At 37.2% G+C, this 12,229-nt stretch overlaps 1 protein-coding gene across 1 annotated transcript in view; it reads left to right on the top strand.

Annotated features, from left to right (window-relative positions):
• Positions 1-1,849: 1,849 nt before the first annotated feature.
• LOC123541740 (probable methyltransferase-like protein 24) overlaps positions 1,850-12,229 on the top strand; it is a 29,206-nt gene continuing 18,826 nt past the window's right edge. The window contains exon 1 of the mRNA XM_045327312.2: positions 1,850-2,116. Coding sequence (XP_045183247.2) covers positions 1,931-2,116 — 186 coding nt within the window. The 5' untranslated portion in view covers positions 1,850-1,930. The remainder of the gene's footprint in view (positions 2,117-12,229) is intronic.

Genomic DNA, 12,229 nt, shown 5'->3' with positions numbered 1-12,229 from the left:
TATTTTCAATATTAAATGAATGGGTTGATGGTAACATAAAACGTATTTCTAATTGTTGAAAATATTTGTCTGGGATTGTACAGGAAATAATACTAACCTGTGCTCTAATCATTATGTTCCAGCAAAGTGAAGTATTTCATGTACTAGCTCCTCGTCAACCTTTTACCTTTTACCATTAAGTTAAGTCTGACCTAATTTTAATTTTCGTGCAATAACATCAGTTCAAATAAGGCCAAAACTTCAGAGATGGCGACAGTAACGAAACGCTGGGAATATACAGCGATGGCATAATTAATCCTGAGAAAATTAATATTAAAATTTGAATAAAACTCGTGCTTCATCCTCGCGATAAAATTTCTTTGCATCTTAACTCCAAAGAGCTATAAAAATAAATCGTGTATTTTATACTTCTTTACTTTAAACAATGATTTTATTCAACGGCAAATCACTATTTGAGGTATGCCATTTAAGAAATAATCTAAAGCAAAACCGTGTTTTAATACTATTTTGACACGGTGGGTGGTTACAATAATTTCAGGAGGGCGCAGCCCGAGTGAAATTATTTCGTACGACGTATAACCGCCCGAGTGTATAAATAGTGTTAAAACATGGTTTTGTCATAAACTATTCCGATTCTAATATATTCTATTGTAAAATGTTGACAAAATATGATAGAACTGTATTAGCGCATGCAGGTATAAATGGTATATGCTCATTTGTTTATACACGCCAGGACCGGAAATGGTAATACGTCTTTCGGAATAGTTGTATTGTTGCTCAAATGATGGCGAATTATTCTGCACAAACAGGTAAATAGTCTTCCCTATATATTCTATATAAAACTGACATTTTTTAAAGAGCTACCAAACATAGCTAGACCAATTTCAGAGAACAAATTCTTACCTCATTTTTTTTTGTTGGGTTTAACGTCGCACCGACACAATTATAGGTCATATGGCGACTTTACCTCATTTTAAAGAGTTATGATAAAACTGATATAAAATGAAGAGAAAAGTAGGGTCATGTATCTTCTAAAAGAGATTTCTCTGGTCACATTTGCTTACTGTAAAATCACATAACCAACTAAGTCAGTTTAATACAGTTATGCTAGATTCTATGTGACATTTCGTTTTAAACACGTTTTAGGTAAAATATTTTTTATTTTTTTAAAGCTTTTTTTCTCGATGCGTAGGCTACATGGCGCTAAAAGTACGTCGACGTGACGTCACCATTGTATCGTTGCTTCAATGTTGTTATATTTTCTGGTCATTTTGGGATCATGGAGTGTATCCGTTTTTACTATGATAAAATTCCGCTAGGAGTGTGAGGGGTGTTGCACATTTCACTACCTCTCGTGGACAGACACAATTAAACCAAGTATGCTATTATGTTGCTTGGTTGCGTTCTGTGCTTCCAAAGGATCTTTCCTCAGAACAAAGAAGTATAAAATACTTTTATTTTATAGGGACGAAAATCGGGATCGATCCCTTTACGGTAACATGCGATAGATCTATATACCAAATGAGAAACACTATCGAATAAAAAAAAATGTGGTCTTCCAGCACGTGCACAGAGCGTCTGACTTCGGATTTTTGGGAAGAATACGGTTCTCATAACTTGCGTCCACATAACATGTTCGAATCGCAAGGTCTTGCACATCAGTACAAGTATGGGCAGATTGTTTTTTATTCCAAAATCTAAATTGATACAAACGCATATTTCTGGGCAAGTATTCCTGATTGAGGCATTGCCTTATTCATATTAGCTCCGATTTTATTTCAATATCGCCAACTATTTTGTTTCACGCATGTATTCAGTACGGTATCACTAGCATTTGGACGGACTTTATCGAAGTTTCCGGTTCCGGTTTTGCGGGAAACGAAAATGTCAATAAATATTTTACATTTTTGTATTTTGCCCCTGTAATGAAATGAAATTGAACAGATACCATTACAAAGCAGCATCGATATGTTTTTTATTTGTTACTGTCGTTATATATGCCCTGCATAACTTATTCAACTGGGAGAGCGACCATGAAAACATAGAAAGATTGATTCCGCTTTTGAAAGCAGATTTGAAACGTACGACAGAGCATCCCGTGGTTGTTGCTTTCCAGGTATCTCGGTATTTTAGGTCTTTTGACTGCATTCTCCTCCATAAAAAGACATACAGTAATAATATGAATTAAGGTACCAGGGTTTTATCGTTGATTACGTCTCTCACCACACAGTGGTGTGAGAGACGTATTGATTTGGCAGTGGCTACGATTACAGTACAGTAATCCTAGCCTCCGGTTCTAGGATTACGGAAGTTCTGTATTCCTAGACAACCCTATGAGAATAGGCAAGGATTATGGAAGTATATAAGAGGTATCAAATATATGTTAGGACATGCATAAATGACATTGTTTACTTACTTACTTCACTTACCGTATTTTCCCATATTAACGCCCCCGGGGGCGCTACATTTTCCAAAGAGGGGGCGTTTATTTGAGGTAAAAAAATAAAAAATGAAAATTTTTACAAAACTTAAAAACATCGTTCAAACTAGCTGTAAAGTGTTTCTGTGTTGTTTAATCCCCCCAAAACATAATTATTTGGCATCCAATTTCATGCAGTGTGTCTTTTATGCATTTAAATACGGTACCTTGTGTATTCCGTGTCTGGCTTTTTGACACGCTAGCGACACTACACATTACGTCATGACCCAAACAGCTGTGTACTCCGATAACATTTTCCTTAGTACAAGCGGGTAGCTAATAGCGCAATACACAATGTCAATGGTTTGACACGCTGCGGTGCCTGCTTTTAAATTAAAAGTTCTTAAAACTGCCGAAGAAAAGGGTATATCGTAAACACATTGCTGCAAGTTAGTTTAAAGTCAGCAGGAAGCGTGTGCGTGAGTGGTGTAAAAACAAATCAAAAATGTATTTACCGTTTACAGGGTTTTCCCTCGGGATTTTTATTTGGGAGTCCATGGACTCCCATGGCTGCTAATTTAAGGGTCCCTAATAATTTTTGGGGGTCCACAAATTATTGATCTTGAAAATGGACATTATTACTAAAAAAAATGTATCCTAAAACCGAATGAACTTGTATCTTTTTAATTTAGATAGCAGCTGATTCAGTATTTCGGAATGGTATCTTTCAAAATGGCATGAGCTTCTCAATTCAGACCGAGAACAAAAGGTTTTTTGTTATGATCAAATAGCCAGTAATTACCGGCAATTAAGTGTCAACTCGTGTCAATTATGTTGTTCACAGTTTGATCTTAGTTAAAGATAATACTCGATCCTTAATTAGTATCATAATTTTTGTGATTTATTAATATTTTTTCATCAAAATACTTTAAATTTATATGAAATTAATTTTGTCTAATAGAAAAATTAACCATTCGATCTTTTACGGAACGTAACGGCAATCTTAGATTTAAGCGGTGTCAGTTAGCGCGGAGAGTAGTTTCCCTTTACCAAAATGGCGAACATCGGTAACAAAACTTGTTTTGAAGTTGGAAAATCGTCTATACCTGTGTATAATGAGCACCCACGATTCGGGGATGGTCCCGGTGGTAAAAAACTGTGCATTTTACATGGGTATCTGCGCAAAGGAAGCTTCAGTGCAAAGGAGTTTCGTGACCGATTTTGCGGGTCCAGTGGACGCAGAGGCACTACAAAATGCGAGTCCAAAGCAGTCAAAGCGCATCAGGGACGCAGAAAACCTGCGTCCGGGAAAACCCTGCCGTTTAATTTTCTGTTACGTACCATACTTAGTACAAATGTTTTGGACTTACGGTACATGGGCTGTTTAAAAGTGTTTTTTTCCCATTCTTGTTGACATTTTTTCCCTCCAAAATGGATGGGAGGGGGGGCGTTAATTAGAGGGGGGCCTTAATTCGGGAAAATACGGTAATTTCACTATTATTTCGCGCTATCGATCGGTCGTTTTGGGTTAGTATAATCTTAATGGCGGTGAGGGAAATATTATAGAATTATCTATGTTTCGTATATACCTGTAATTTTTTCATCAAGTCAACACAAATGGTCTTTAATAACATACAATATGCACTAACAAACTTTGCAGCGATTTTTTTCCTTCTTTAATAGGGTCCGTAAAACGGACCCTTTCCCAATTGAAAATAATGACCATTTTTCCCAATTTCAGACCAAATTATTCCCAAAAATGACCTACAAACATTATGAAACGGCTGCTGTCCCGACATCGTGAAATTCGCCGATTATAGAAAATATGTTCTGAATTTTAATCGAGTGTTCGCTATACTCGATTAAAATTCAGAACATGTTCTCTGTAATCACAAGCGCGAATTTAATCAATCGCACCATGCATTGTTTCCGGTAACCGGTTTCCACGATCTTTTTCTGTAGAACCAGGCCATAATTAAAAATTTGTTTGTTTGCAGTGCTCCGACCGACCCATCAAATTCGTCCCGACCCAAAAAATTTTTTAGGCAGTTCAGGGCGGCAATTTTTTTTTATAGATGTTTTGATAGTTTCTGATGCAAAATGCATTTTCAGCAGACGTTTTCCTTTTCGTATTTTGATATACAGCAGATCATTCAACGTTTAGTATACGCGACCATATTGCCGTCTTCGCACGTGTTTCGGAAGTCACAAGTTCCGATCCGAGTGAGAAAGTCACTCAGACATCTTTACTTAGTCTTTCTCACATGATTTTACGGTGACCGATGTATATTTGATAAACAATTTTCCAATAAACAAATGTTTCGTCCGTATATGACCTGTTTGTGTCTGTTCGCCGTCAATCCCTACTCATTCTTTTAATAAACAATGTAGTCTGACACAATGCCACGGACCTGACCAATGAGTCAGTCAACTAGGGCTGTCATCGATAGAAACGATATCGATGTATCAACGATATTTTTTGGTCGATCGATTATCGATTCCCATTTTTAAAAATCGATATTTTACACAGAGAAAAGAAACTATCCAGATAAACACTCAGACCCTCTAAAACAACTTTTCTGCCTGCAAAAATGCGCCCTAAGTAACGGAAGTTGTCAATAAAGGTCATGTCTAAACTTGTCCCGTAGCAGTCTTTTCCAACTAGTCGGCACTGCCTATATGGGGAAATACATAAATACAATTAAAACACACGAAAAGCATGCAATTAAACTAAAAATAACATTAACAAGAAGGTATATAGCATGTACATGAACAAATAGGTTGTTACACTAACTTAATAATTGATATATCGATGTATCGTCGATATCTGTCTTCGGATATATCAGTATCGTCGATATGACAAAGACCCAATCAATGACAGCCCTACAGTCAACATGACCACGGTCTAAAAAATTATTCTGATTTTCTGTTGATTAGTTTCAACATTTAAAAGTTTATAAATTAAACAGACATCTGAATTTTTGATCATGCACCAGAATAATCCGCAACTTGAATTATAACTATTCACATTTTTATGTATTAATTGAGACCTTGTTCGAACACGTAATAAAGCCACATACCTCGATTTTTTATTGTAAATCCTAATTTTCCTTTCCTTGCAAACATGATTTAATTTTTAAATCCAAGTTTTATCCGACACATTAGGTGACAAAATTGCATAAACATCTTGAAAAATACACTGGCACTTGTCGGCAAAGTTCAAAGGAAAGATGGGAATCGGCATTTGGCCTTTGATGTAAGATGAAAGGAAGCAGTTTGACAGCTGAATGTTGTGATGGGTGTGATGTAATTTGACCTAATTCTACAAGTACAATTTGTGTATTACCTATAAAAGGACTGAGATGATTTATGGATTTGCAATTTAAGTGCTGCGAACTTCGTTTCTTGTTCCTTACTTAAAGGAACTAAATCATAATTTGACATACTTCAGCTTGTGTTTAAAAGTTGAGCCTTTCAATTCTAAAGCCTTAATTTTCACTAAAATGGAGACTAACAATTAAGCACGAGAAGCTCCACAGCTGGTCACAATCACCCTCTTCTACACAGACCTGTATTCAAAGGGTTGGGGTTAAGGGGTTGGGAGGCCTATATGCTGCTCCCCTGCCCCAAGTTGCCCGAGAAGTTACCTTTATTTAACAAAGTTGAACATGTATCAGAACCCACCATTTCAAACTTGTATTTAAAAAATATTCTGGAATTCGATCTTCTATACCTACAGCCATATTTTGGACTGGAATGTGGATAATCATATGCAACAACACTTCCTGTGTCCAGATAAATAATATCAGTGCACGCAAAATTTAGACAAAAATGTAACAGTTGCCATCATTTCATTCCTAACAAAGATGAAACACAGGCCATCATTTCATTCCTATCAAAAGATGTAACAGATGCCACTATTATTTTCATTCCTACCAAAAGATGTAAACAGAGGGCACCATTTCATTTCTATCATCAAAAAAGGTAAAAAAGGCCACTATTTCATTAATAGAGGTAGCATAGGCCGCCCTTTCATTACTGTCAAAAGAAGTCATAGAGGCCACTATTTCATTCCTGTCAAAAACTGTAACTGAGGCCGCTATTTCTTCCTGTCAAGAGATGTAACAGAGGCCACAATTTCATTAATATTTTTAACATTTCCAGGGGGATGGCAGCAAACATTCTTCTTTGCCTACCTTCCACACCCCCATCTCACCAAAAACAGGTTGGACAGCTTAGGCCTACAGTGAGGTCATTATAAACCTTCTGTCTCTTTCTGTATCCAGATTGATGACATTTGAGTACTCAAAACTTAGACCAAAATGCAACAAAGACCATTATTTCATACACTAAGGGTCTGACAGCATCTGCATGAAGTCAGAACAACTGTCCTGTAAAAGGTTTTAAGGAATGAGGGTTCGGAGTGTCCAGATCGTTCGTTGCATTCTTGGTCTATATCCAAAGTACTGTCATTCAGTTTCAGTTTTGATTAATTATTATAAAATGAAAGATCTGGTTTAATAAATGTCTACATGCAAGTTTGTGCTCTGTGGAATTCCTTGTAGAATTTGTCTGCCATGTATGTTCTTACTCTCTGAAATTCATGAATATGTTTCAATGTCTGCTGAGAAAATTTGTGTACATTGACTTTACAAAAAAATCCCTACCTACCTACCCACTCCTGAAAATCTGGGTAGGAGCACTGCAAACAAACAGTTTTTAGCTCACCTGTCACAAAGTGACAAGGTGAGCTTTTGTGATCGCGCGGCGTCCGTCGTCCGTCCGTCCGTGCGTCCGTGCGTAAACTTTTGCTTGTGACCACTCTAGAGGTCACAATTTTCATGGGATCTTTATGAAAGTTGGTCAGAATGTTCACCTTGATGATATCTAGGTCAAGTTCGAAACTGGGTCACGTGCCTTCAAAAACTAGGTCAGTAGGTCTAAAAATAGAAAAACCTTGTGACCTCTCTATAGGCCATATATTTCACAAGATCTTCATGAAAATTGGTCAGAATGTTCACCTTGATGATATCTAGGTCAAGTTCGAAACTGGGTCATGTGCCAGCAAAAACTAGGTCAGTAGGTCTAAAAATAGAAAAACCTTGTGACCTCTCTAGAGGCCATATATTACACAAGATCTTCATGAAAATTGGTCAGAACGTTCAACTTGATGATATCTAGGTCAGGTTCGAAAGTGGGTCACGTGCCGTCAAAAACTAGGTCAGTAGGTCTAAAAATAGAAAAACCTTGTGACCTCTCTAGAGGCCATACTTTTCAATGGATCTTCATAAAAATTGGTCAGAATGTTCACCTTGATGATATCTAGGTCAAGTTCGATACTGGGTCATGTGCCTTCAAAAACTAGGTCAGTAGGTCAAAATAAAGAAAAACCTTGTGACCTCTCTAGAGGCCATATTTTTCATGGGATCTGTATGAAAGTTGGTCTGAATGTTCATCTTGATGATATCTAGGTCAAGTTCGAAACTGGGTCAACTGCGGTCAAAAACTAGGTCAGTAGGTCAAATAATAGAAAAACCTTGTGACCTCTCTAGAGGCCATATTTTTCATGGGATCTGTATGAAAGTTGGTTTGAATGTTCATCTTGATGATATCTAGGTCAAGTTCGAAACTGGGTCAACTGCGGTCTAAAACTAGGTCAGTAGGTCTAAAAATAGAAAAACCTTGTGACCTCTCTAGGTGCCGTACTTTTCAATGGATCTTCATGAAAATTGATCAGAATGTTCAGCTTGATGATATCTAGGTCAGGTTTGAAACTGGGTCACATGCTGTCAAAAACTAGGTCAGTAGATCAAATAATAGAAAAACCGTGTGACCTCTCTAGAGGCCATATTTTTGATTGGATCTGTATGAAAGTTGGTCAGAATGTTCATCTTGATGATATCTAGGTCAAGTTCGAAACTGGGTCAACTGCAGTCAAAAACTAGGTCAGTAGGTCTAAAAATAGAAAAACCTTGTGACCTCTCTAGAGGCCATATTTTTCAATGAATCTTCATGAAAATTGGTCAGAATGTTCATCTTGATGATATCTAGGTCAAGTTCGAAACTGGGTCACGTGTAATCATAAACTAGGTCAGTAGGTCAAATAATAAAAAAACCTTGTGACCTCTCTAGAGGCCATATTTCTCATGGGATCTGTATGAAAGTTGGTCTTAATATTCATCTTGATGATATCTAGGTCAAGTTCGAAACTGGGTCAACTGCAGTCAAAAACTAGGTCAGTAGGTCTAAAAATAGAAAAACCTTTTGACCACTTTAGAGGCCATATTTTTCAATGGATCTTCATGAAAATTTGTCTGAATGTTCACCTTGATGATATCTACATAAAATTTGAAACTGGGTCACGTATGGTCAAAACTAGGTCAGTAGGTATAAAAATAGAAAAACCTTGTGACCTCTCTAGAGGCCATACTCTTCATGAGATCTTCATGAAAATTGGTGAGAATGTTCACCTTGATAATATCTATGTCAAGTTCAAAACTGGGTCATGTGCCTTCAAAAACTAGGTCATTAGGTCAAATAAAAGAAAAACCTTGTGACCTCTCTAGAAGCCATATTTTTCAATGGATCTTCATGAAAATTGGGTCATGTGGAGAAGGTGAGCGATTCAGGACCATCATGGTCCTCTTGTTTAATTATGGCCCCAGTGATAAACTGTGCGAACAATGAGTCACAACAGCAAATATTATGTTAAATGGTTGACAAAATCCAAGCTTGCTGGCTGCAAAAGCCTTTTGGAGTTCAGATTCTCACGGGCATCTTCACAGCCTGTTCTGACTGAGGAAACATCCGTTGAATCGTTGACATCGGTGTCGTTTTCATGTTAGAGTCAGGAGAACTCTTGTGTAACTCCAGTTGAATTTGTGCCAGAGTGTGTGCAAATAATAGATAACTTTAAAAGAGCCAAGGACAGGGACATTGCTCTGTAATTTTTATACTGCATTGTCTCGAGAATAAAGCACTGTAATGATTATATTGTAATTTTGTATGTTACACAAAATTCCCAATTAGGATGAAAACGACGCTATTTTTCCCAAATCGTCCGGACACAGACGCTTTCCCAAAATGGCAAAAAAAATCGCTGCTTTGTGCTATTCCCGTATGCGACGACTGGATGTAAACAAAACATTCGTAATGAGCATGCCCAGCTGTCAAGTACCGCCCTTTTTGTTGTTGTTGTTCTAGTTAATCGAACGAATGTGTAATGTGCACTGTACATATACATGCATATGTTATAGTAGCTGTACACGAGTTTTACTGGAATATCTATGTTGGCATTGCGGGCGTAACTGTGTGTTAATATCAAGTTGATATTATAAGATTTAAGATTATTCGGCTTTACGGACGTAATTACGTAACTGTTTATATGTACTTGGTTTTTCAATTTAGTGATTTTATAAGGCTTTTGGAAGTATATTTTATTCAGAATGAAGATGTAGTTTTGATAATTCACCTTAGGTAAATAATTTATAAGTCTGATTATTTCCATCTCTTTTAGCACAGCAGCAGGGATCTTGTGAATATCCATGTTTGTCCGTCCACTCAGACTTCTTTATAAAATACCTTTGGTACTAGAAACTTCAAACTTTGCCGAAATACAGACATGGGCTTTTATTTGTGAATACAAAATAGTTTTAGAATTTCAATGCAACCCCTAGATCATAAGCTAACGAGTCAGCAAGGGCCGGGGTCAATATGAGAAGATTTGGTCAAGTAAGTGATAAAGAAAGTATGGCAAAATTACTGTTTTTGGATTTCTATCAATAAAAGTCAAAGGTCATATTTTTAATTACTAACTTTGACAAAATTCAATCAGAAGTATCCCTTTTAACAATCCGCATTATAACACCGTAGCGATATAATGATCTTTTTTCTGATTTTATTGAAATATGGTTGAAGCAGCCCCATAATGGAGAATTCTGCCATTTAAATCTAAATCTTCCACCAAAGGCAAATCTACAAGAAGAAAAAAGAATAGAACTCTACTTAATAAACTCGGATTATTTTCCTGCAGAAGGACACTGTTGTCTAAAACTTAATTCAAATGATAACGAGTCCATTGTAGGGGCACCGATCCGAGTTAACAGTCTGCGAGCGCTTGGTTTGATCAACACAGTTTTTGTATGGGGTGGATTAGATACTGATACATTTGACAATAGAAATGAACTTATCAAATTAGAATTCGTCAGAAACAAGTATCAGTGCACCATAGCCAGCCTGCTGGTAGAGGTGTACTGAGTAAAGACATCCAGAGGGGTGATATTCCGACTGGCAGAACCGGTCACACTATCACACAGTTTGGTGATAATATAGTAGTAATGCATGGCGGAGTATCATTACCCAGCAGACATACGACAGGCCTTGTCAGTCCCTTTACTCAAGTTTGCAATGATGGTTCTTTCTACGAGTTTGATTCATCCACACATTTATGGACAAGAATAAAAAGTATTCCAGATGTAAGACCGAGAGCCTATAACGAATTCTGTGACTTTGCCAGGCACAAAATGTGTGATTATAATAAGAAGATGTGTCGTTCAAAGGGAATGAATCTGTACCATTAGAAAGACTATCAATAAATGAACATTTCATTCTGAAACTGCATAACCTGACTGAAGATAGATACAGTTTAGACAAGATAACAGCTAAACTTCAAGTAGACATATTTATTTCGTACCATAGCATCGTTGCACTTAATAATAAACTGATTGGTGGGTATGCTCAAAAGGAACATGAGATGACTGATTTTCCTTTAACAAGTAAAATATATACTATAGATTTGCAATCTTTAAAACATAGTTAGACACATGGCACTGCACTACAGAAAATAAAAGTTTTGCTTTGTCAAATGACTGCATTTTGGTTGTTGGAGGATCGGCTGAAAATATTTTTGCATACACTACCAAACTACTGCGCCCAAGTTCGTGCGATTTAGATGATGAATGTTGTATTTTTGAATCTCCGGAAATTTCACCTATAGCATGGGTTCAGTGCGAAAGCAAATGCAAGCGTTGGTTACATCAGTACTGTGTGGGTCTCCTGGAAAACGGTGTTCCTAAAGGAAAATATACATGTAGAACATGCAGGGTTTCCACTGGCCTTAAATTTTTTTTCGCCACAAAAAATCGAAGTCGGTGACGCTTTTTTTTTTTTTGGGGGGGGGGGGGGGGGGGGGGGGGTGCATGCACTGTGCATGTTGCAAGAATTTGTCATTTTATAGTTTATTTCATTACTTAATTGTTAGAATATTTTATTTGGGAGAGGGTGTGGAGGGGGGGGGGGGGGTCAGGGGGCTTTCTCCCCTGGTAATTTCTGAAGTACAGACATGAAATAGTGGCCTCTGGTGCATTTTTAGGTCCAAAATTTTGAGGTAATGGAGGGGTTAATACTCTCTTGATAGTGGGGGGGGGGGGGGGTGTCAGGGGGCTTTCCCCCTTGAAAATTATGAAATACAGGTATGGAATGGTGGCCTCTGGTGCGTTTCTGGGTCTAAATTTTGAAAATATCATTCTTATTCCTTTGCCAAAATAGCAGGGTGCATCTTTGATGAGTATAAGCCATTTTTCAGCTAAGTCGTGGGGGGGGGGGGGGGGGGTCTGGAATTATATTTCAAATAAAAGGGCTTTATAAATCAAACAAACAGTATTTTGCATTTGACAAAATTTTATTTTAAATTAAAAATACAATTGCATAGGCAGGTCTTCCCTGAATTACCAAAATTAATTGGAAATTGGGGTCGCGAAAATGTGTGACAAACGAAAAAAAGGGCAATCTAGACTAGCATTAATTATAAAA

Source organism: Mercenaria mercenaria, chromosome 19 (assembly GCF_021730395.1).
Source record: "Mercenaria mercenaria strain notata chromosome 19, MADL_Memer_1, whole genome shotgun sequence".
NCBI lineage: Eukaryota > Metazoa > Mollusca > Bivalvia > Venerida > Veneridae > Mercenaria > Mercenaria mercenaria.
Note: the sequence above shows the minus strand (reverse complement) of the source record. Positions and strands in the feature narration are given on the sequence as shown.